This window comes from Paramisgurnus dabryanus, chromosome 2 (genome assembly GCF_030506205.2).
Source record: "Paramisgurnus dabryanus chromosome 2, PD_genome_1.1, whole genome shotgun sequence".
Classification (NCBI taxonomy): domain Eukaryota; kingdom Metazoa; phylum Chordata; class Actinopteri; order Cypriniformes; family Cobitidae; genus Paramisgurnus; species Paramisgurnus dabryanus.
The window spans coordinates 48,335,167-48,361,613 of record NC_133338.1 but is presented as its reverse complement, the minus strand read 5'-3'; the positions used below and the strand labels follow the sequence as shown (position 1 = coordinate 48,361,613).

General features: G+C 39.2%; 1 protein-coding gene across 2 annotated transcripts in view; it reads right to left on the bottom strand.

Moving 5' to 3' along the window:
* Positions 1-26,447, bottom strand: part of zfhx3b (zinc finger homeobox 3b) — a 166,448-nt gene that overhangs the window by 17,336 nt on the left and 122,665 nt on the right. For both annotated transcript variants that reach the window (XM_065261475.2, XM_065261474.2), the window contains exon 5: positions 8,702-8,809. In XM_065261475.2, coding sequence (XP_065117547.1) covers positions 8,702-8,809 — 108 coding nt within the window. The remainder of the gene's footprint in view (positions 1-8,701; positions 8,810-26,447) is intronic.

Here is a 26,447-nt window from a genome sequence, read left to right as displayed (position 1 = left end):
AAGAAGAAAGTGTTGTGTTCTGGTTCATATTTTAATTCTTTTGCACTTCTATTGAGATACAAAATTGCATTTGCATCAATTTGCAAAGCAAGTTAGCGTCGGCTAAACTGTCAACATGTTTACAACTGACTACCCAAACACTAACATATATCTGGTTTAATAACTCGGATAACCTTTGAATAGAAAACTATTGTTATCACATAAAAAGAGCAAAAAAATGAGCTCAGGTATGTACACTGTGGTTGCATGCATGCCATACAATGGCCAAGCATTTGTGACCCTGCCTGATAACCCAGCTAAAGTCATTTTTTTGTGATTTACACAAAATCATCCCACATAATGTAAAGAACACTATTGAGTAATGTCATGTCAAATCCATGATTGAAATCCAACTTTGATGCTCCTAATCTCCAAGAGACTTTAGCTTGGATCTCAAAGGCAGGTTTACATTTATGTCGTGCCATACTTGCAAACAGTAAGTTTCTGCACATCAAAACTTATCGTCCTCATCATGCATCACAATAATGCATAAGAAATTGCGCATTTATTGAATATGTAAAATAAGACAATGCAAATATTCCAGTGGGAAGCATATATAATGCTAGCCGCTGTCACCGGAAAGTCCAATGTGTTCAGACAGCGGATAAAACATTTAACACGGCTAATCCTTTTAATGCAGTCTGCCTAGCCATTAACAATGCGTGGCGTTTCTCCATGTTCTGTAATCACACATCAAGGCCTGACAAAAAGGAAAAGAGCTTAGTTACCCAGCATGCATCTGTTTATAAAAAGAGAGTAGAACAACTAGGTGTGGCAACATGGAGGCATCAGAGCACCAAGTAAAAATAATCAGCTCATACAAGAAGTAAATCCTAACTAAGCCAAAGAGGAGTCGAGCGTGGAAAAGAATCCGCTGTGAAACTTAAGACGACCTCTCTCTCTCTCGCCAGACCAATAACGAGGCCATAAAGAGTTAAATTTGGCATGATTTGTCCAGTCCTGAAAGGGCAAATTGAGAGTTGGGGATTGTGGGGAAGGTCAGGTTAAGCAGGGTTGACCATGTGCCTTGGACAGACATTAAAGTGTCGGGTTCAATCATGCCCGGGGCAGCTGAGCTCTGGCTTTGGTGAGGGGGCTTTGCTGTGGGGATAGCTGCCTGCTGCGTCTCCAAGAGACTTCACCAATCAGCCAGTGCAAGACTATTAGGTCCAGTCATGGCCAATCCCATTAGACACATCCACCAATAAACAAAGGAAATGTTAAACAAAAGAACCTCCCATTCGTTGCCATTAACCTTTACTCTCGCTCCAGGAACTGTCCTTCTTGCTACACACCTCCTACTGACACCTCTTCCTTTCCGTACTTGAGCTCTATTGAAAAAAAGGACGGATGCTATAGTGGGCTGTGCTCTGACATATGGTTCAAACGCACTTTCGGCGACCAGAGTTCGAATCCTGGGTCGATCCCGTACCCCTCCCTCGACCCTGTTCTTTCCTGTCCTCTCCATACATACTCGGTTTATCAAATAAAGGCAAAAATGGCCCCAAAAATAACTTAAAGAAAAATGCAAGTGCTAGGTCAGACATCTTTTCAACCAATAAGATGTTATGGGTAAGTTGGGGATCGGGTTGGGAACTTAACTCTTTCCCGCCATTGACGAGTTTTCTCATCAATTAAGAGAAAACATTTGCATAAAAAAAACGTGTTAATCTGCAATATCGTGATTATCCACTAGATTATCCATCAATTTATAAAAAAACTGAAATTACAAATTTTAAACTCACTGTATGTTTTGAACAAAATTCCTTCACAAAAATGCAATTATTTCAGCTTTTTGCTAAATAAAAAATATTTTTAAAGAAAATTATAATTATAAGTTTATGGCAAAGAAAAAAATGTATAGATAGGATGAAACTTTTTGTTTGTTTATTGTTTGTTTGAATGCAGAGGGTGTGTTCTTTCATTTGATATATTTGTATTTTTATATATTTTTAGAAGAAAATTTTCCTGTAAGGCATTTTGTGAAACTTTTGTAAAAAATCACAAAAAATGATTTGCTGCTGTAAAATCACATTTAAGACTTTAGTTAACTATGGTTATTTGTAATACAATATAACTGAAAACTTGGTACTGTATTATTCAACACTGATATCAAGAACAGAAACTGAACCAACAAAAGATTTGGTAACATATTTTGGATACACATGTATGTACTATAGTAGTTGCAGTTAATTATGCATAACAATATGCACCTAACCCTAAACCAAACCCTAATCCCAACCATAACCATAATGTTGTTAATTAATATTATTCAGTACTTATATGTTTAATTATACTTTAACAAGAACACTTTAAAACAAACATAAACTTCCTGGTTACACTTTAAAAAGTGTAAGAAGATTCATTTGAATGATTATGGTTTGAAGTTGCAACAAAACTATTCAATATTTCTTTCAAAGTAGTTATTCATGTTTAATTACAAATGGATAAAGCACAGTACACACTATTGGAGGATCATTTGCAAGTTTTTCTATATGAGTTGTCTAATTAATATTTTTTGTGAGTTTGGGAGCAGCTGTGTGCCGCAGGCCTGCAGCACGCGTGTAAAGGGGAGGGCGACTCTCTGCCTCCGGGCACAGCCTCACCTCGTCACGGCCTGTTAGGACTCCATAAATCTGATCAATTGTTGGCTTTGAAAAGACCCCCAAAAACCCACTTCTGCCACCAAACCGCCGTGACTAAAGTCCAGCTACGGTATCCTGTTTTCTGTTGTCAAGAGACAGTAAAGGCAAGCGGGGAAAAACTCTCATGCTGGAACAAAATGGAGACCGATAAACAGGCAAGGAGAAGGGACTGTAGGTATGTGCAATGCACTGGCGTTCGACATGGATCAACATCCAAGCGCGTCAGATCCATTATTAGAGACCATGACCAGAACCTGATAGCAGGTTTGTCTCTCTTTACCCTCGCTCTCCGGCTCTTTGGGTTCAGTTTGTGAACTTGGCTATGACTAAAAATAAAGCTCAGCTGTGTTTAAAGTGCCCGGTACTGTATACCTACTTGTGGCCAAACAATATGAGTTTTGAATTTATAGAAAAGGTGACCTGTTGTCAGCATAATGCCAAAATACTGAAAAAGTAAATGAGATAAACACAAAATTTGCAAAAGTAAATTAACTACGGACGCACCGATACAAATGTATGTGTTGATACCAATATTCGATAACTTTGAATGACATCTACCGATACGGATAGATTGCTTTTTACGTACATCAAATTATAAATGTCATGAAATCCTAGAAAGTCAGTGCATACAAACTGCAATTCTGTTTCATTGCCACCCAAATCAAAATAAACACAGTATGATTTCTCATGCGTTTTTCTGCCCATATGTGCTTTGTAAGGATAAAATCTGCTGTTTTAAAACAATCAAGAATAGCTTTTTTTCTGCCGATACTGATTTTAGTTCGATATATCAGTGCATACCTAGTAATAACGCAAATAAAATGTACTTTAATTTTATACAATATTTACTAAAACAATTTAAAAATGTCTGAAAACCAAAAGAGCAGTGGTTGCTGAAGTATTATTATTTGCTGGTATGAAAAAATATCAAATACCATTTGATATAAATTAGGGCTAGGAAACGATTAATCGCGACTAATCGTTTGCAGAATAAAAGTCTTTGTTTACATCATATATATGTGTGTACTGTGTATAATAATTAAATATATATATATATATATATATATATATATATATATATATATATATATATATATATATATATATATATATATATATATATATATATATATATATTATATAGTATACAGATGCAAATATATATTTAAGAAATATGTACATGTGTATATACATTTTTATATTGAAATATAATTTATATTTTATATAATTATGAATACTTCATATATTAATCTTATTTTTCTTAAAATTATACATGCATGTGTGTGTGTGTATTTATATATACATAATTATTATACACAGTGCATGATGTAAACAAAAACTTTTATTCTGCAAATGATTATTCACGATTAGTCACACACATGCATGTATATTTTAAAGAAATGTTTACATGTGTATATACATTTGTATATTTATGTATAATTTATATTATATATAAATATAAATACTTAATATATAAATATATATATATATTTTTATATATACATAATTATTATTCACAGCTCACACACATATGATGTAAACAAAAACTTTTATTCTGCTATAGATTAATCGCAATTAATCGTTAATGCATCCCTAGTACTGATACCTTCTGTACACACGATGCATGCATAACATTTACATTACTAATACAATTCTTTAACTATAGTTTTTTTTACGCCACCATCAATGTTTTGGATGATGAGGAACTCAATCACACTGCCTACGTGTGCAGTTTTGCCCTCTTTATAAAACCATCCTAATGTAGTATCTGTACATCTGACCTCAATTCTAGCATTCAGCAGTAGACTGCGCTTGCAGCAAAGCCCACAGAGACAGCGACAACGCCCCAACTTTCATCTGACATCACAAAAGCCAGAGGCAGAGGAGGGAAAAAGTCTTAAAAGTCAATTAGGTGATTATTAATTCATGGGCCTTTTCCGTAAGCGGGAGGTCTTTGTTCTGGAGTGTCCCGTAAGTGAATTGGACTTTGGCACCTTCTCTCACCTACTGGAGCCGAGCAGCATTTCTCAGCCAGCCAGAAGAGAGGAACGCTAGCTTTCTCGATCAGGACAACATGCAAGCGTGAGGTTGATGCAAACAAGCGCGTATTAACGCAAACAAGTCCTGCACTACACAAAACACATTCACGTGTAAAACAGCTGCCTTTGGTGGGGTTCCTGTATACCCCAAATGCACTGTATTCAAATCCATAAATGTGTCCCAAAACATACATATGCTGGTGACCAAAGTTGGTCTTGTATCCATTTACCTTCTGTCTTACTATGTCATTATACTGTACATTATTGTTTACTACATGTTTATTGTTTAGAAAATGTATTGTGAACAATGCAAAAACGCTCTATAGAAATACATTTTAATTTGCACCCAGACATCTCCATGACACTTTCCAATCCATGGTATTTCCAAACCAAGTCCCTAAGCTGTCCAACTCTTAATTTGAAAGAGCGATCCAACTCCTTGGTGCTACAAGTCATTCACTTTTCCCTCCTCTTACAATAACTGAATATTATCTTATTGCACTCATTCCCTCCTTCTTTTTAATCTGCGGGACCCCTTGGTGCCCTAAGCAACAAAGGGCCATATTTCATTTCACCTCATATTTCTCAGGTAATTACTCCGCATCAATTAATTTCAAATAAAGAAAATTACAACCGAAGCCTAACGCCGACGCCACTCCGTATTGCGGCTTATCACATCACAGCTCCCATGGTGTATAACGCAATATTAAATGAAAGGACCACCACTGCGGTTCGGCAAAGGAAGAACTCGTGTAGGCCCACAGGCGTGACTGCAACAAAGACAAATTTGAAATGAAGAAATTAAAAGGAGATATCAATTAGTGGACACGTTATTAATCTTCTGATGGTTCAGTATCAGCGAACGCTGCAGTCACCTTTAGAGGACACACACATGCAACTCTCTCAGGACGGCAAGCCAATTAGAACATAAGAGGGGTAAAACTCATAAACACGGAGTGCTGGCTCACAAACAAAGGACAATTTACAGCCTATTAGTCTACACGACAAAAAGAATTTTAATGTAAGGGATGACAGGCTTTTAGAGGACATTATGAATATGCAAACACGTCCCACCCTTTTAAAACGGCACAGATTGATGTGTCGTTTCAGCGGACGGCATCAGGAATAACTAGTGTGACATGGATTTCAGATTATTTCACTACCCAGTAAATTCATCTTAAAACACTCTTAGGATGATGCAATAAATACGGCATCATAAAAACGATGACATTTTTCATCTGTATGTGCGGCATTTCTTCACCGATATTCATGCAGTCAACTGACAAACCTGACAGCTATGGTTGCATTTACAGCGATTATAGCGCATCACGCCCCGAGCCCCAGCCTTCTTACATCAACTCTATAAAATCTATTGATGGACATCAAGGCCATGGGATGGAAACAGCTCTGCTGTAATACACTTCTCTGCATCCAGGGGGTGCTAATTATTTATGCACACATACACAGAAATGCACACTGGTCTCCTATGCATCCAATCATTGAGATATATACATGCATACAAGTTCCAGTTAATATATAAGGCAAAGAGATTGGAGCAATTTGAAAGGCTGCCGTGCTTGGGTCAGGTGCGGCTGACCTGCGGCAGATTATTTCTTACCCCAGTAATTTGAAAGTTGGGGGTTGAGAGGAATTATTCATAAACCTGCTGAGCACAGCAGATCCCCCATCCCCACATTCCCCTTAAATTTATTTTAAACATGTCAAATCATGTTGTGGTCACCTCTTTTTGAGCATCTAAGTGTATTAACAATCCGGCGTTCTTGCCATGTCTCCATCCCTCTCTTCTATACATTAGCCATTTAGATCCCAATCAGCCCCAAAAGGTAGCGATTTGCTTTTATAAATATTTCATAGATTTATTATTAGATATGCCCAACGCGCTTATTGGGGAAGGTAGCTTCAATTGCATCATTCCCACCAACACATACAACCTCATCTAGCCGCATTTGCATTTTCTGTGTCCGCCTGGTTGTTTATACCCAAACCCGTCCAGGATGACGTGTCAAACAGATGCACATTCTACAAGAACCCTCTTCTGACTCGCACCCAATGCCGTCGGTTCAAAAGAGTCCCATCGGATTGGTTACGGCTTAACCCGGATGATGCTTTTTGCCGGCTGGCATTAATATGCTCGTGCTGAGTGCCATCTGTAAAACGTATTTTGCGTTTTCAATGTTTGCATGACTAAGATAAGAGGGAACACTTCAATAACGCTAATGACAGATCCTAATAACAGACCTTTAAGACGGCGTGACTCAAATCCGCTCGGATACATGCCTTTTAATAACAGGTCGGCCGGGCCCGGCACCTCACTCTCAATGCACATTCTCAGACGAACTCCAGCCAAAACAAGAGCGCGTCTGTTTACTAAAAGCATTCCAACGCTCTCGAGCCCGGGTTCAGAAAGCCTCGCCTAACGCCGTCTCGCATCGGTCTGTCCGTCAAACGTGAAAGCTAGCTAGTTTTAAACAAGATTAGAGAAGGAACATAAAAGAGGTTCCATTAAAAGAGCACCAGTATGTTAGATCACAACACCACCAGGTTTCACTTTTCCACCCCCGTCACTTCTGCCTCCTCTCCTCAGACATCAAACGGCACGCGAGACCTGGCTCCCTAATGCACGCTATTTTTAACTAAGCGTTTCTAATAAGCTGCTGGGAAGCCTGTAAATTTTTCATATGCAAGCACATCTTTCTTTTGTGAAAACACAGAAACACACTTATTTGGTGATTAGCAACTGACAGGGGGAGGAAAGGAATTGAATATTCTTGTATGGAATCGCATGCCTTTCAGAAAAAAAAAAGACGCCGGGCTCCTAACGCGCGCCGTCGTCGACTTCGGCACCACAGGTACGGCTGAATTATTAATCAAGCAGCTCATTTTAATGCTTTTTAAAGTGCTTTATTTTTGATGTGTTAAAATATACTTTTAGCCATTTTCAGGCAGGCGATGCATATCATTATTTCTCCCCATCAAAGCCGAGTGGCACACGCTCCGAGTGCACAAACAACTCGGCCTCATTTAATACGAAAGTTGAAAATCAAAGACGCTTTTAAAGATGAACTTTTTTGCTGCAGTTTAGAAAATTAAAAAAGGGAAAAACACGGCATTAGCAAAAAAACTGCAATTGTTTTAGTCATCGAAGCAAATCGCGTGCAATCGAGTCACTTCTTGTTCAACTTCCTGACACGTGCGCACCTATCCTGGCAATCCAATAGCTTCCATACCCGTTTCCAAAAATCGATGGCTTACCTAGAGTCTAGACTATACACGCATGCGCATGTATGATGGGTGTAGCATGGATGGTTGTGACATCCACACCTCATTAATCATTTTTATGGCGATTACTATTTTAATGCTCCCCATCTTAAAATTAGATCATGAGACTTCAGTCTGGATTTCCCAACTTCCTGTTAGATGCATGACACATAGGCACATATGACTATAGATACAAACCAGAGAACCATTTCTCTCTCTCTCAACTAATGCAACACACGCTGCAGGCCGTCGCAGCTTTCAGGACCCATCAGCGGCACGGCAACGCACTACCGCTCTCCACTTAAGCCTCCACAGGCCTCTCTCCAACACCCCATGCAGCCCACTCTCCCGTTAAACCACACCTCTCCATGAAACCTGACACCTGCACCTGCCACAACCCCCACCTCCCCGTCTACAAAACACTCCTATCTGATAGCATTCTTCAGAGGTGTGTGTGTGTGTGCACGGTCACATGTGTTTAGACACATGGTGAAACTCTGTATGCAGGCCCTAACTTGTGTTTTTGTCACTTGACCAGATTCATTGCAATCAGGGGTTAGAAATGAAATGTTTCATTTGTGGAAGTCAAAAAGTAAATGGTGGTGTCGAATGAGCAACACGGATGTTTATGCGAGTTGCTCGATCTGTGTGAAGTTCTCACAGTCCCCAAATACATAGTGAATTAAAGATAGGGCTTACCTGTCCCTTTGGTGAGCTCCCTCTCCCCCCCACTGTCTCTGCCTTTGGTTTGGTCCTCTTGATCTGTGGTGTTCTCACTGGCAGCCTCCACATCCTCACTCAGCTCTCCTGAAGGGGGAGGAGAGGATGGGATATGTAAATCAGCACTCTATCAGAATTGGTGGAGGCACTTAAAGGGACGGCAGCGTTTTTTTCTATAGGAGCGTGCAACAATTACATTCTCTGACAAGGTTATGAGACAAAGAGTGCAGGCGCCGCACTCCCTTAAGCTACTACGCTGGACTATTAGCATAATGGTTTGGTTTGGGTATGATTACAATTATAGAAAAAAATACACACTTTCGCTCATGTATTTATTTTTACGTTTGTGTTTTCCCCATCTTCACTTTGCAGAATTATAATTTTCTTTCTTTTTTAGCTCATAATGTCTTATATGTGTGATGCCATTATTATAGAGATTTCTTTTTAAACCGGCTCCAACTCCACAGTTATAATTCTTCATTTATGCAAGACCATGACACAAATATCTTTATGGCTTCCTCTGTTTAATACGAACATAAAACTGCAGCAAACCGCACACATGTGGTATAGACATACGCACATTTTCCACGGCGGCTCCGAGACAGGAAAAATAATTGTGCGAGGAGCGGGTTTCAGGAAAGAGGAGAGTTTCTTTGCATTGCTCTCTCTCTCTCTCTCTCTCTCCTTTCATAATTACAGTCCCTAACTGCAGTTCATAGCTAGGCCTCTCACCAATATTGGGCTAAGTTCATTTTTAAAACCCAAGGTAATATGAACCAAAAAAAAAATCATAAATATTTAAAACTCAGCCCACAATTCATTTTATTTTGCCAAGTCAAATGCAGAAATCCCCTGTAACCATCTTAAAAGCCCCCTGTTCAATATATTAGGCCATTTAAAGGCAGTGAACTCTCCACAATGGATCTCTAATAATGCCATGTGTAAGTAACGAACAAAAGATGCTGAAAACAGATAATAAAATGGGCATCAATCCTTTTTATTCCCACCTCGTGCCCCCCGAGCACCCCCTTTCCGGAGCCGAGCTTGTTTAAAAGTACCGTGGCTTGCACGCGCGAACATTGATTTTGTAACAGTAAAGTCGGAGGCAGTCAATAAGCCTTATCAGTTATTACACAAGTCAGCTAATTCTCAGCAAATGTACTTAAATGTTCTTTTGAAAATGCCTCCCGCTGCACTCTGCACTCAATCAGGTGGGTTATTGATATATCGACAGGACAACAACGGCCACTGAAATATCCTGTTCAAATATTCATCTGCACGCTCAAAGCAAACTTAAAGATCGCCGCGCCGTGAAAACACTCGAACATTTAACGTAAAACAGCTTTTATTGTCCGATAACTTTCTAGGCACTTTGGAAGGGACCCACCGGTTCCCAAAGCTGTCGTGCGATCCATTAAAGTTTATTCTCATCAGTGTTTGGTTTCTACAACTATTAAAGTACAACCTCTATCCATCATTCTTCAAAAGCACTTTTTTGGGTCGCAACATGAACGCAAAACGGCGTGTTTAATAAACGCCTCTGCCATAACTCTCTCGCTGCGGGTAATACATCAACATCTCGAAACATTTCCATCCCCTTGACTTAATGTGCTACAAGAAACCATTTACGTATGTGTGTATGTGCGTGCACGCAGCAGTTAAAACCATTTACATCCACGCAGAATGTGTAATTCTGCATTTTGTTGCGCTCTTTTAATTATTGATGCACCAGGAGGAAACACAACTGGGCCGACTGTTTGCCAAAGCCTACAATCGCTGTGGTTTCCGCTGTGGCATTCTGGGTAAAGTAATTACATCTGAAAACATCAGTGTAACACCACACAGTCTTCCTCGAGCTATGATGTTATAAAACTATGTGTGCTATGCTAATTTACAAGGCTTTTTTCTTTAGTGTAACTGCAATATCTCCAAATGAACCGAGGAAACAACAAGGAAATTATTGAATAATTCCCTACGCAAGTATTTGAAAGAGAAGGTAGAGGAGCAGAACTGTTGGTAATTGCATAAAGGTGTCCTAAAAACAACTCCAAAAGGTTTGTATTTGCTTCATCTCATCATGAAACAGCGGCGTACAGATTATACAGTTACATTATTACCCAAAGCCCACGCCAATTCTGTATGTTAAATAAAGGTACGCAAGAGGAATAACCAGCTATATATACACACACACACACATATACAAAATTTCACAAATGTGCCCGTTTCTATTACGTTCCCAAGGCAACGGGCAATTTCTGCTGTGCGTAACCCAAAATTACTCAGCGTTGGGCTGAGAAATGGCTTGTAGAAGGAACTCAAGCGACTACAAAAAAACCCCACTGCAGTCTAAATAAATCCACCTTCACCCGGCTCCTGGGAATTATTGTGATATGAAACTAGAAGCAGCCAGATTACAAAATAATCCCTAGGTAGATTTTTACACCTCTACGAGAGCCGCCGGTGTATCTAATTCCTACCCACACTTCAATCCCCCTGCACGGAGCGACACCGTATACGCGGACACGTCACTTTCTTCATTTACTTTTCTAATCAAGATCTTTACGCTGACCACCCTTCCCCCTGTAATATGTAGATAGGTAGACATTTAATTCCACCCATGGCCGTGTGTCCATGAGGCAAATGAATGTGCCTATTCCTCATCTCTCGTACACAATGATTAAACCCGGGCCAGACATAATTAATAAAAGGTCAGAAGTGGCCTTAAGAGTAGGCTTCAAATGAAAGGACCCACCCAAATGAAGTCATAGACTGGCCTTGGAAATAGATTAAGAGGAAGCACTCGAAGCTATGGCGATAGGCCATTCTCTAACCCAAAACCTAAAAATGTAAAGGACAATACCCTGAAGGTTACCCACGTCTAATTAATCGTCCTCATTAACCCATCCTCGTACGCCGCTATTAAACTTTTGCCTTAATCTAATCACGCCAGCAGAAAAACCCTGCAATGCTCTCCGAGGAAACACAACGCATCGCAACATTAACAAAACCAAGACTTTCATTTTACACAAAGGACGTCTTGGTTTTAGAAACGCATTAACGCACCAGGACTGCAGCTGCAGGATTAAGCATTTTAAACCACTGTTTTTTTCTCCATGCATGCACAGACTGCAGTATCTCAAATTGACCCATAGGTGTCACCCTATACAAGCCAGGAGGAGGAAATGACATGCACACACACACACACACAGCAGACACACAGGCAGGGGTTAGAAAGGCACAGACGAATACACGCAGAACCCGGACGGAGAAATATGTGGAGATGACAAAAGCAGATGCGAGACAGGAAGTCCGTGCCGGCGATGAGACTCAGAAGACGGCGAGATTACCTTCAGATGAGGCCGAGCTGCCTTCCCCTGTTTTCCCAGAAGGACAGTGATTACACACATACTAATCATACTGACAGGCACAAACCGCCAAATAAATAATACATGCTAACCACCGCTTCTTTCAGCCTCTCCGAACCGCACCGTAGGACTCATCCACAGCAGAGACCTCATCAGAAATCAGATGAGAGGAGCCGTACCTGAAAATCCTTCGGGATCATCTTAGATACAGCACTGGGCCCGCCTCACCGCAACCCTTTTTTTTGGCCGGAGCGTGTCGAAATGGTACGAGCTGGTCTCTTTCATTTCTCTCATTAGGATTACTGCATCTCCGGTTATCATTTTAACCAGGTGTCAGAGGCGCACATCACAATAAATCTGCGGGGCCGTGTCTACCTTTCACCCTTCTTATTTTCACCCCACAACAGAGAGCTTCCATGTCTTTAACGCTCCACTGTTGGATTAAAAAAAGCAATCTTATTTCACACCTCACGGACTCTATCTCTCTCTCCACCCCGCTTGTCTTTTTTTTAAGAGACCCCCCCCCGCCATCCGCTCCCGCACCCCTTCCTTATATCAAAGCTGTCCTGACTCCGGAGCACGCGGTGTAAAATGAAAGTGACAGAAGGGTTCTGTGGGACAATGGGACATCGGCTTCATGCTGGGGGCTTTCACGCTTTGTCCTCTCTTCATATCAGTACCTCTCTGGCCCAGTCAGTGCCCCCCTCCTTAAAACACAATGCACAAAAAGCATTGCCCCCGTCCCCCAACGACAGTCCATCTCCAGACACGCTTCAAGAACGCTCTGCCAAATGCATTATACTATGTAAGCAATAACTGACCATGGATTGTTGAATTATTGGAAATTAATGCACAACTGAGGTGGTCAGTCCAAAGTTAATTCAATTATATTGCTCATACAAGAGTTAACAGATGCACTTATTATATTTATATTTAATACGCAATATAATTTATCTATGTAAGGTTTATCACTAGCTATAGTGTATATAAATATACTGAACATATTACTAAAAACTGCCTATAAATGAAAAATAATAGTTTTGAGAGACTACTAGTAAAGATCACCAATAAGTTTACCAATCAAGAGTTTACATAAATAAGTGCGAAATATCTTTTAGTGCTGCCACTGTATTAGTCTTCAGTATATTAAAAAAATAAATACTGTTGGCATTCATTACTGTATATTCAGCTTACCAACAGAATATTTAAAACAAATCAATCAAATCGAATAAATTCAACCACCCGAAACTATGCACACTAGTTAAACCCCTTGGTCACTACAAACACACACAGAGAGAGAGAGAGAGTCAGACATTGAGAGCAAACATCAGAGTGCACATGGTGACCACACACCCAAACACCACCCAATACCCTCCTCTCTTTCTCTCTCTCTCTCTCTCGCTCGCTCACACACACCCCGACACACTAGAACGAAACCAACACAACCTCATGTTTGTCCGCCTGTATCACACACACACACACTTCACCAAATACACACCTCTAGCATGAAAAACCGAAAGCTAAGTACCTCATTGGCTTGGAGGACGGTGGCTCTGTATCGGAGTGAGGTTGAGTTATGTGCAAGATTCCTGACCTGCCTCCCAGAAGCCATGGCGTTCGCTCGGCACTGGCCCTGTCATGACCCTCAAATCTAAATGTGAATGAATACTCTGTGTCTCTACAGGCCTGCGCGCTGGAGGGGGGAGGCGCAGAAGCGGGAGGTGGAAGGGGTGGAGGGTGGGTCGGCTAACAGCTAGCAAACTTTACACAGCAAGTTGATCACAAACAGAAGGGAAAACTCACACCGACTTAGAACAAGAGGTTCACCCCCTCCCCACCCTCGCTCCTGTGTCTTGCACCCGGCTCACCGTGCACCCCCACCCATCCGAAGTGACCCCGCACGCCCTCTGTGCAACACTTAATTTGATCCCTCAAGCCTTTCAAAATCACTGGCCATTTCAGCAGGCGGCTCACCTTCGGATACGGTTCACGCCGTCCGCGTCGGAAGCGAACGGCTAATGGGGGGAAATTTCATTGACGTGCCGCAGTCAAACCCTCGTCATTTGAACCGAAATTGTTTTGTTTCCTGATGTGACATCGCATCGCAGGCGAGACATTTCTAATAACACTTGACGTGCTTTTTGTCATCGTGTGGATGGTACTTTAAACTCACAAACACATCAGGTGGATTATACAACCTGAAGTAATGTAAAACTTAAGTAATGTCAGGATTATTGTGCAAGATGTTTGACAGATATTTATTACACATATTTATTTATTTAAAAAAATATTTGGAATTAATAAAGCAAAATTCTACCTACCAATAGAGGTCTAGCAATAATTTTATAATTTAAATGTTTAATAATAATTTAAAAAATAAATAATTGTGTTGACATACTACATTGAACATCTTTCATTATAAATGCGGTTTTGTACATTTTAATAATTTTTATTAAAAATAAATTTCTGTAGTATCCACACATGCCAGATACTACAAAAAGAATATTTACTGCAATATATTTTAATCTTTAAATACGTATTAAAATAATTATGAAAACATGTCAGACACACTTTTGCATCCGAGCTTTTGAATTGTTTTTCATGTAAATAGGCATTTTTATCAGACTCTTAATGGATTCAGCCAACAAACCGATATTTCTGAATGGCCTGAGGCCGAGATTAAGCAGATTTGAAGCGAAAGTATTTAATAACATATATAATACGTGCCAAGAGCATTTGTTTACTATCATCATCTCATTTTTGACTGAGGTGGCGTTTAGCGCCTTTGCATTCGAGCTCCTCAATTAGTCATAACTTTAGGTACCACCTTATATACATACACCATGATATTAGCATAACATACGTGCAAACAACTTACATCCTCTAATATCATGATGCTTAGGTCTAAACTGAAATTGTGTCACTACAGACTCACTGTGCCGTACAGCGACACACACAGGAGCCATTAGGCAAGCATTTGACAGTAGTGACTCAAACACAAAACATATTAATAGCAAGCCAGTGTGCATTGCTGTGCTTTTCTGTGTCCTGCTTTATGTGCGTTTGAAAGGGCCGCGTGGACCCTGTCCTCCTTTGCCTGGAGACCTTTCCTTACACAAAGGAGACGATGAACCGTCAGTGGGTCCCTCAACATCCAAACTGCTGTACTACTGGCCCACTGCTCTCATTCTAACATCACTACAGTCTGCAGAAACGCTTCCTATGCATTTCTCTCTCTTGCCATGCCTCATCAGACAAACAGGTTAGATACAAAACAGAAATAAAGAAACAAAGCAATCTATTCAAAAGGAAAACAAATCGCTCCGAGGTTGCTTTTCATACCTTAAATATGAAAGCAGTAAAAGCTGTTTGTGTTATAGTTGTATGCATAAATGTATATACATATACATTATTTATTTATTTACTCACAAGATACAGTCAACAAGATGTGACAGCTGAATGGATACACTCCCTCATCCCATTAGGGACAGTGGATGATGGTGCATACTGTATGTATAACCCAGATTTTTTTATTGATTTTTCATTTGGTAAAAAGGGACATAAACACATAACCTGAAACTGTAAGAGCCTTTCTGTTAATCTCAAAGCCACTCATTTACACCACTGGCCACAAACTGTAATTACTAGGTACACTGAAGTGCATTGGTATATGCAGCATTTTATCACTGGGTTGCTGAATGCTTTATTCTGAGAAACGAGAAATGTTCCGTGGGTATGCATTTTTTTTCAATAAACGCACACCTGACCTGTCAAATGTCTTAAAATAACCACCAGAGCAAAGTCTGTGGTAACCGTGGCAGGGCTCCAGACTAACTTTTTCACTAGGAGCACAGTGGCCCCCAACTGAAAATTTTAGGGGCACAACCAGAAAATTTTGGGGCACACACCGTAAATCAACATGCTTACCAAATATTCACATTTCTACTAATTTCCACTTTATTACTAATAAATACGTTAATGATAGATGCAGAAAGTACAATGTGCTGTTTTCAAATTCAGTGTCACATCACATAAAAAAATAAAATTTAGTAAAATTTACGACTGGATGTAAAATTCAGTGGCACATACTCAAATTTTGGTGGCAGTCTGGAGCCCTGCGTGGTATAACCGGAATAATTGACTCCGGTCCTTTGAATTATTTGAAAATATTGTGTAACTGTATGAAAAAAATCATTATTTTCTAATAATTCAAGGCTCGTCGTCAATTATTCCTTACTTATTTGATGTGGTGACATCATTTTTTTAAATAACCAATAGCTTTTCTTTTTTGGCACAGTCCAGCATAGACCTACTGTAACAAAACGTAGAGGTCGGGGCGCTTCTGCATCTAAAGAGCATTTGATTGGATAGGAAATTTGATGAGAAGTTGAAGTGTGGGGTGATGTCATAAAAATGTGCCAAACCACACTGTAAAAAGTAATACCTAGATCTAACTTATAAAAAGTGAGGCAAGTGACTGCATGGGAAGTTTTAGGTTGAGTCAACTTGCAACCTTTTTTAAGTATATTGAACACACTAACATTACTTAATATGAATGCAATAAAATTGAGTTGAGTTAACTAATTGTACTAGTATTACTCAGTTAGATAAACCTACTTTTCTTGGTACAGGTAACATATTTATGGTTAGTTGTTGTTTTTATGCCGTGAGATGAGGGCTAGAAACATTTATTCAAACAACGTACCCACTCAGTTTTGTTTTGGGCAGCTGTAAAGCGCAACATACTTCAGTATGCAGTCTATGCACAAGCACCAGTCTTCTGAACAATGGTAACTACAAAACTCAAAGAAGAAACAGAAACTCTTTCAAATATCGAAGATAAATGAACATTAAACACTAACAAGTCTTTCTTTTTAGTTAAAAACAAAACAAAAAAAGTTTCAAATCAAATTTCACTCTCCAAATGCAGTCCCATGCAAAGCATGCTGGGAACTGCATGTCCACTGCCTAGTTAGTTGTGTTTACTAAAATAATTCATGTAGTTTTAACACAAAATTATTTAGTTAATTTCTTTCTTACAAATTTAAATCGATTATACATAATAAAATTAAGTTGAATTTACTCAATAATGTGTTAATTTAGAATTAATCAATTTATTCCAATTTTTATTTTATTTTAACTCATATTTTGATTAAAAAAACAAGAATTACAATTTTTTAATACAGTTTAGTCAATTTATTTTTGTTAAATCTACTAAGGCACAGAAACACTTTTTACAGTGCAAGTTTTGAATGCTTATTTTTTCTGTACATTAATTTTGTCAATGTTTTGGACCATATCAGCTTATATTTATTCTTAAACCTAATGTATTTATACTAAAAGGAAAAAAGTCAAATTTTAATTTCATGGGGACTTTAAGGCACACTGAGAAAAATGGTCGCCATTAAAAGCACGATATTCAACTTGATCAGTGATGTTCCTTCAAATCTGACACGGAAATGTGTTTGAATATGTACGCAGTGCTAATTTACATAAATCATTAAGAGCGAATAAACACTTCTTTAATAGAATTCAAATGTCATATCACATTTTCCTTGTACAATGGCTAATCTCCACACATCTGCTTTTCATATTCCATGCAAATGTTTTTCACTATTAGACTGAATTAAACGATCAACACGTCCAGCTTTCTTCCGGTCAGTAAAAGTTTGACTCTGGATGATGGACGAGAGAGTTCGGTCCGATGTTTGTATAAGCCTGAGCCTCTTCATTAACAGCTACTTATCTGTTTGCGTGTCTTTATACTGCCCAGCCTGGTACAGTGGGACGCCTGAGAAAGATCTCTGCATGTCGATATATCGAGCGTCGAATTTGCATATCTTTGTAGTGCATCTATCTGCCTGTGGATCGCTCTGTAGAGGTATTAGCTCAGAAAATCAATGGGGCCAGGGCTAAACGTATACGTATGTAGCGCCCACCTTGGCGTGCGCTTTACGTTGGGAGCTGTTGGCGGATCCCACGTGGATAATGCTACACGTGTCCGCACGCTTCAGAAAACACACTTAGCAAATTCCAAATCGGCTCGAATCGCCCTCCCGACGTTCGGTAGGAGCCAAGCATCCTGAGAAGCACCTGCTTGTTTACATCAGCGAACCGGGAGATAAAAAAGAATTTTTAAGGGTCATGAATGCCAGATGACTTAATCATGTTTAAGAATTATAACCGTGTGTTTGTATCGATGTGTTTGAGCCACGGGATGCTAGCGCAGCTTCACAGCAGGTCAGAAGAAGATTGCGATGCTACTCATGGTGTTGGCACACAGTAACGCTGGAAAATTTAGCAGTTTTGTGGTCTGTACTAGTCCGGTAAAACAGCAGATTGTCATTATTGGGAAAAATGCTGTCTGTGTGTATCAAGTAGACAGCTGTTTGGATGGCAATCTTTCTGTAGTATTGTTTTACCAAGTACAAACTTAATTTGGTGCCTCTGTGCTGTCTGGCTTTGCATGCGAACGACCCAATGCACTTCGTCAAAATGCCCGTTTTGGTGATATAATAATGTAAACACATTGAAGTGGTTTCCCGGACAGGGATTAGCTTAAACCAAGACTAGGCATTAGTTTAATTATGAAATATAGCTAGTTTTAACAAACATGCATTACTAAAAATAGTACTTGTGTGCATTTTGAGGCAAAACAAAGGGCACTGATGTATTTAAAGATATGTCAAGTTGTTTTCAGTTTGGACAGCTCTTACTTTAGTCTGGGACTAGTCTAATCCCTGTCCGGGAAACCGACCCATTGAGACTGTGTTTAGATTAAGCCAGAACCAAGTTGTTTTAGGATATCTAAGCAGTTTTTACAAACACCATGTGTGCATCATGAAATAAAAAAAATGCCACAGATAGATTATAAGATATGCTCAAAGATGCATTTTAGTCTGGGACCAGGCTTGAGGCTTGACTGGAAAACCACATCATTGAGTTTTTCTAAATACAAAAATATAGAAACAAAAAAAAATTTCTGTGCAAAATGCAACCGGTTAGGCCTGTTATAATGTTGGTGATATTAATCAAACAATAATAAGAACAACAAAAAAATACTTTTTACTTTAAAAAAAATATAGCATGCATTGCACTATGCAGTATGTAGCATGCAAGCAGCACCGTGGACACCGAAAATTTTCCTCATGCACACACGTGCCGAATCGTTGCAGTTCCAGTCCCGGTGGCGGCTAATAGCAATCCGCTACAGAAATCCAATCGCTACGTTGCACAGGCACTTAAAACAAGCTCAGTACCGCTGCCAGTTATTGAAAAAAGGAAATACGGTTCATCCGTCCCACTTTCGGGCCATTTTCTAATACAAATCAAACACTTGCTGCTCCCTTCTTCCATTTGTCTTTCTTTCTGGGCCTCTTTGCATAACCCATCCATTACGTTCACATGAAATATGAAAAGGCAATATCCTCTCTGTGTTTGTACTGAAGCGTAATGCGATTGTGTTGTCATTTATAGGAAATAATCGCAAACCTCTCTTTCATTTTCCAGTTCAAATAACCATGAAAAATTAGCCCGCAATGTCAGGAGGGACAACAAAGGCAAGCGTGCAGACTATCGCTTCACCACTGCGCTTGACATTTCTCCTTAATAGGAAAATGTCTGGTTGTTTCTATCTATCTTTTCGGTAACAAATAAAGCCTTTTCTCTTTCTTAATTAAAAAGTTCTCCACTTTGATCTGGAGAATCTCGCCTAGCGTGCTTCTCAATAGTGACAAAGGGGCGTTCGGGTTGACCCAGCATGAAGTAATTGAGGAGGGGGTCACCCTAAACCTCAGTTATCTGCCCTCCGCCGCACACACAATCTCACTAAATACTAAAAGAAAGCAACCCTAATGACCACTAGCAAGGAGTGTCATTGCCACACTTCGTGGCAACCAACGTACAACAAGGATAAATAATTCAGCATCCATCAGCAAGGCCATGCTCAATGGCAACCAACTCCAAAGGCCGTCTCGCCCCCTGATCCGAGATCAGATGATGCCCACGTATCCAATAAAACACCTTAAAGCGTCCAACTGATCTCAGACCCGCAGTTTCAAAACTGCAGGCCTATTTACAGTGAGCAACAAACTAGCGATAATTGGATTGCTATCCGTGAAAGCTCCATAATGACGCTTAATAGACACGCATTGTTTTTCCGCAGTAATTATGCACAACATGATCGGCCCTATCTCCATTTTCTGATGTAATTACTATAGATATGTTCATCTGGCTGACAATTAATATTTGTGTGTGAGCTTTTTTGCACGGGCATATGCTCTGGCGTGCGTATGGATTCTGAGAAAAGGCTGTGCTTCGAAGCTCGAGCCGATAAATGGAAAAGCTAATTTTTTTCTAATTAAAGTCAGCATTACAGCAAAGATACATTCTCATTACAGGGCTGCAAAGTGCATTTTCATCTGGTAAATGGCGTGGTAAAAAAAGTGTAAATAGCGAAAAGCTTTAGACAATCCAAAATGCTCTTCATAAACGAGCCGCCGAATACCCGCCGAGAAAAATTAGTTCGTTAAAAATAGCCATGCACAGACAAACAGGCAAATATTAGGACAGTCTTGGGTCCTGCACTTAAAGGGACCAACTCACTGTAGGTTTGATTAAACAAAGGTAGGTAACAAACTCGATGACATATGAAATAAAAAATAAGAAAAACGAATTACTGCAGTATCATTAACCAGACAATTGTTTTGGTTTCAATACACATGGCAGTCAAAATTCATCAACTGTACTGGTGGGCGAAGATAATTTCTGTCACGACGAGACAAATGAGCAACCCAAGGAAGCGTTATGCGAACATGACATAATGCTGTTCGAACGCATCTCCCCTTCCCTCTTGTCACTTATTTATTTATTTATTTTTCCTATGATTGCAAATTTACATATTTCTAAAGGAGGATTATAGTTTGTGATGCATATAATGAGATTTCCCCTCAAAAAGCTAATGAAAAAAGACTCATCTCACGCAATTAGCTGGGGTTTATTTATTCTCCTCCTGTAATGTATTAATTCATTATCGCGTAATTCGGCCGTTATTTATTTATTTCATTAATTACGCGCGCACCTTAAAGCCTTAATTACGATAGAAGCCGGGGAGGTCGAGGGGCGACGCATCAACCTGGCTATCTATCAGTCGATCTAGTTATCCGTTTAATCTCGAGAGTATATCCATCCAATCTGTTATCAGTAGCCTCTAATCTCAGTCTAATCAGTTTACCAATTTGCTTTATGGCGACTTGTTTGATGGAAAAGAAAAACGACTCAAAAACATTCAAAAATGTAATCGACGACGTAGCAATACTTTGGCCAAGTCCTGGCGACAGACGCCAACTTAAGGGTTCACAGTCAGTTTGCCTGTATTCAGCTGTATTCGTGTAAGTGAGGACACTTCATTTCTTTTCAATTTTCTTTCACACACAGTTAAAGCTTTTAACTACAGCCACCCGTAACTTTGTTCTAACCCGAGCTATGTCCAGACCTATATGAACATTCACAGCTGTAATTTGCTCCCTGCACCTCTCTGTTTTGTCTTTGGTCCTCAAGGCCAAAGCTACCGCAGCTTTTCACTCCACAACATCATGCGTATTACTATCCTCCATTTAGAGAGCGAGAGAGAGAGATAGATACATAGAGAGAGAGAGAGAGATACATAGAGAGAGAGAGAGAGAGAGAGAGAGAGAGAGAGAGAGAGAGAGAGAGAGAGAGAGAGAGAGAGAGAGAGACAGAGAGAGCACTGAGTTTGCATGTTTGCAACATTTTGTTTCTGTTTCACAGTCTGTGAGGGACTATTTTTTCCAGCGTAAGTGATTACTTCACTTTCCTAAAAAATGTATTATTACAAGATGTTTATGCCTTTCTTTCTTTAGTCGAAAAAAGAAATTACGATTTTTGTGGAAAACATTTTTCTCCATATAGTGGACCTCAATAGTTTACAGTTTCGATGCAGTTTAAAATTGTAGTTTCAATGCAGCTTTAAAGGGCTTTAAACAATCCCAACTGAGGCATAAGGGTCTTATCTAGCAAAACGATTGTCATTTTTGCGCAAGCGGGACTTTACGTATTATGTAATCGCATCGAAATTACGTGATTACGTAATACGTAAGGTCGCGCTGGCGCTAATATGTTGTTTAGAAGTAAACTTTTTTTGCAAAAATTGTAATTTTTTTGCTAAGTTTAACTCTTTCCCCGCCATTGACGAGTTAACTCATCAATTAAGCGAAGATGCTTTCCTGTCAATGACGAGTATTTTCAGCAATCCGTAATACTGCTATTATCCACCACGTGGCGTTCTTCCGCAACTTATAAAACCTGGAAGTATCGCCCTAGGGCAAACAGCTGTATCAAAAGTCCTTCACAAAAATTGAATTATCTCAGATTTTTGCTCAAAATTTGCCGTTTTTGAAGAAACCTACCCATATTTGAGAGGTGATAAAAAAAGAACTGAAGGTAGGATGCAACTTTTTTTGTTTGAAAGAGGGGGGTCTGTTCTTTCATTTAATATATGATATATATTTTTATATATATATTTAAAGAAGCACATTTTCTAGAATGCATTAAACTTTTGTGAAAATCATGACAATGGCTGGCAATTTTTTTTTAAACGCTGGTGGGGAAAGAGTTAAATCAGTAAAATTATAAACAATGCAAGTCACAATTGAAAATGATTCAGCCTGGATATATTTCTATAAAAATTGAGTTTGGTATATATTTGTATAATTTTCAAAACTAAAAATACCCATGTAATGTATAGGAGCTAGATATCCGGCTATAGGGAGTTCAACATCAAGCCGAGCTAAATATTCCCTATTAATTTATGCAGTGCGAGAAGCATACATGGACATGCAATTAGTATTACTTTCCAACTTTCAAAGGAAACAGTAAGGCTAATGGTCTCCGGATCAAATCAGCAGCATTTTGCGTAATGAAAGGTCAGCCCGTGTGTGTGTGTGAGCGCGTGTTATCTACGTGCTGACTGTGCAAAGGAGCCGAGTGTGAGACAAAGCGAGAAAGGAAGAGCGAGTGAGAGAGCTTATTTGTCATTGGGCAAGCATGGGATTAACAATTATTCCGTTCCTCCGAGACTACAGTTGAACCCAAATTGGTTCCAAGGTTTTCCGACCAATCCCTTCCCTAAATTCTGGAATTGTGGGCCTCTGTTCTTTTATTTACAGAGCTCCCGTTATTGCCGTTTTTATTGTTGCTGTTGACGTCGTCCCCGCTGTGCAAGCTAGGAAAGGAAGACTTGGCTCTCTAATTAGCCAGAGGTCTGTCTCATTGAAATGAGAGAGCAGGTAGCTCGCATTAATTATTCATCCAGCAGGTAAACATTGGGGCCGTCATGCCTGATAACTGGACTGAAAGGATGAGCTGGGTGAAGCCACTAACTAATACAGGCCTCTCCCCCAGGGGCTGCTGGGAGGAAAATAAACAGAGTGCATTAGAGGCTGAGGAATGCTTTGCACTTTTTTAGTTGAAACAAAACAACAGTGCATCTAATACCTCTAGGAGCGATGAGGTATTAAAATAGGACAGTTGCCTAAGCGCTAAGTTTTGCAGTATGCAGACCGAGCTTAAACTGTCACCGCATTCAAAGTCAACCGCAATTCCAATTTAGTTCTAGTTGCCCTAATCGAGATAATCCAGCTAACCCACACCCCGCTGAAAAGCTAAGCACTGCTGGTCATCAAGAAATGTTTTGAAAGCTTCTAAATTAGATTTCCTGTCCTGTAAATCAAACCAAAACATTCCCAAATGGTAAAACTTGGGGCTGGGTCTTGGGTTAAGTAAATTTTGCAAATTAAAAAAAAAGAAACCATCGCCAAACCAGCATACACCAACATCCTCATTTTATCTTTTCTCCTACTATCCGGGCTCCGGCAAAAGCAGGCTCGCATGGCTCCAGCCAGCACTGGCGGCCTCATGAGGAGGCTGTGATAAGAATTCATTTCTCCCAATTATGTGCTCTTGTCCATTGCTGCAGTTCATCAGTTCAGTGCAGCCAAGTCAATGAAAGGGCTTGTAATGAAGCAATCAGATGCAGCCTGGCTCCCATGGCCCCGCTCTCGGCTCCAGGCTTCCCGGGCCGGTCAGTCAGTCCTGTGGGGGGGTTGGTGGTGAGGCAAGGGGCTTGTTGCGCTGACGGGCTACAGCTTTATAACAGCTATCGTTCAAAATTCTGTTTCTAGAGATGGGAGATGAAAAATGTAATACCACCAGGCTGGTGAGGTGTGAAAGGTGGGGAGTGTCCTACACTGCCAAAACAAATGGTCCAAATATGTACCCCAGCGATCAATGGGGTGGTACCCTTTCAGAAAGTACAGCTTTGCACCTAAAGAGTCATCAATGACGTGACGTTAATTATTTTGTGTCTGTATGGATATATTAAATGTAAGGGTTAATATTTTAAAATAAATTTGTAGATTACTTGCATACATTCTCTTTCTTGAGAAACAAGTCTTGAATTTCTGGTTTTATTTGATTTTGAAAGAATATTTGGGGGATAATTGCAAAAATGTCAATGTGGTGTAACCGGTCTGTGTCAATTGGTGTAACTAGTATTTTTTTTTTTTTAAATATATTCATATAAAATGTGGAATAAGATATAATCATCAAATTTACATACATTTTTACATCATTTGTCAAAGATAATTTAAAAAACAGAGCTGTTTTCAGCATGTGTCAGGACAAATATTACAAAAACGCATTAAAATGTACATTAAGAAATAACTAATTTAAAAAAACAATATTTAAAAAAAATTTTAATGATTACGCTTACGTTATCAAGGTGGATAAAATATTTAATATATCTCATTCTTTGGCATAATTGGCGGTTACACCATTTGACATTTTCAGGTCCATTCAGTCTCAACTTTCATAAAAATGGTGCAAATGTCATTTTTTATTGCATAAAATGAACATAAATACAATGTGCATTAAAATAAACCTGATGCATGCTTTTAAAACTTCTTTCTCCCACTTCAGTACATATTGGTACCAAATGTTTACATATCTGTACCTATGGAACACATTAGGACCTTTTAAAAGGGTACTGCCACAGTGACAGCTGGGGTACATATTTTGACCATATTTTCTAACAGTGTATGATTAATAAAAAAAAGATTTTCGTATGGAGAAAGTAAAAATAAATGATTATTGCATTTTCTGCCAGATGGAAATACAAATGTTGAACACTTTTAGCACAACTTTTTAGCAAGCAACAAGATATGAGGAATAATTCATGCCTGTAAATCCCCACAGGAGAAGCGCATCGATGTTTAATACTCATTGGTCAAATGTCTTATAGCAAGCATCACTAGTGTAGTTTGACAGCAGGTCTGTCACCTGTGGCAGTGTGTTGTGTTAAAGAGGTTTAAACAAGAAACGGTAAATCTAGCCAAACTTTCTCCTTCACATCTCACCCTCTCTCAAGTTCAGCTGGCCTGTCCCAATCCAACATGTGGAAAACATTACAAGGAGTTGAGGAGAGGAATGCAAGCGCTGAATCATAATCTGGACTTTAAAGTGCTGGATTTTGTTTTCATTGCTCTCGTAATGCTTCAAATGTTCTATCAAAATTAAAAAGAGGCCCGTTTGATCTCTCATACTGCACTCTTGCCTCAAAAGACAAAGGTTATCAGCGATGTGCACATACAGTCAGACGCGGATTTTACACATTTGAGCAGGTTCAAGGTTCAACTTCAGGACAGAAAACAAGGTCAATCCGAAAATCAACACCCATGGCGTACAATTAGATTTTGTAGCCACAGCAAACTTCGAATAAATAAGCAACTATTACAATTCATGCTTTTTTTTCCTGCAAATGCATGTGGGTAATTCTCACGAAATCCAGACTTAGAAGGTGTCCAGCATCAGATTTTTTTAAAAACCATTGAAGCCAATTTTTTTGCACATATAAGGTCTGAACTTACTATAACCATTATTTTTAGAGGATTTAAAACATATTTCCTATAGAATTATTTAAATTTTTTAGATTATCATTATCAAAAATGATCATTACCGCAACATGATATTACATTAAATAGACGCATTTACAAACTCACGTTTCGGTAATGAGAACTAAAAAGTTGTCTAGGTACTATGACAAACAAACTTTCAACTTTTATCTGGAGAAAAAAATTAGATCTGCCTGGTAGCCATCTTGAGTGTCACAGTCAATTATGTCCCTTCCAACATTTTTTTTTTAAATGTTAGTTCCTTGAGGGCTTAAACAATGATTGAAAATTGTTGCGGAGGATGAGAAAATTGGTCTTGGACACATTTATATTCCTTATTATTGTCTCTACATTTACCAATGATCATCAAATACCACATGTTTCTTTACTGTA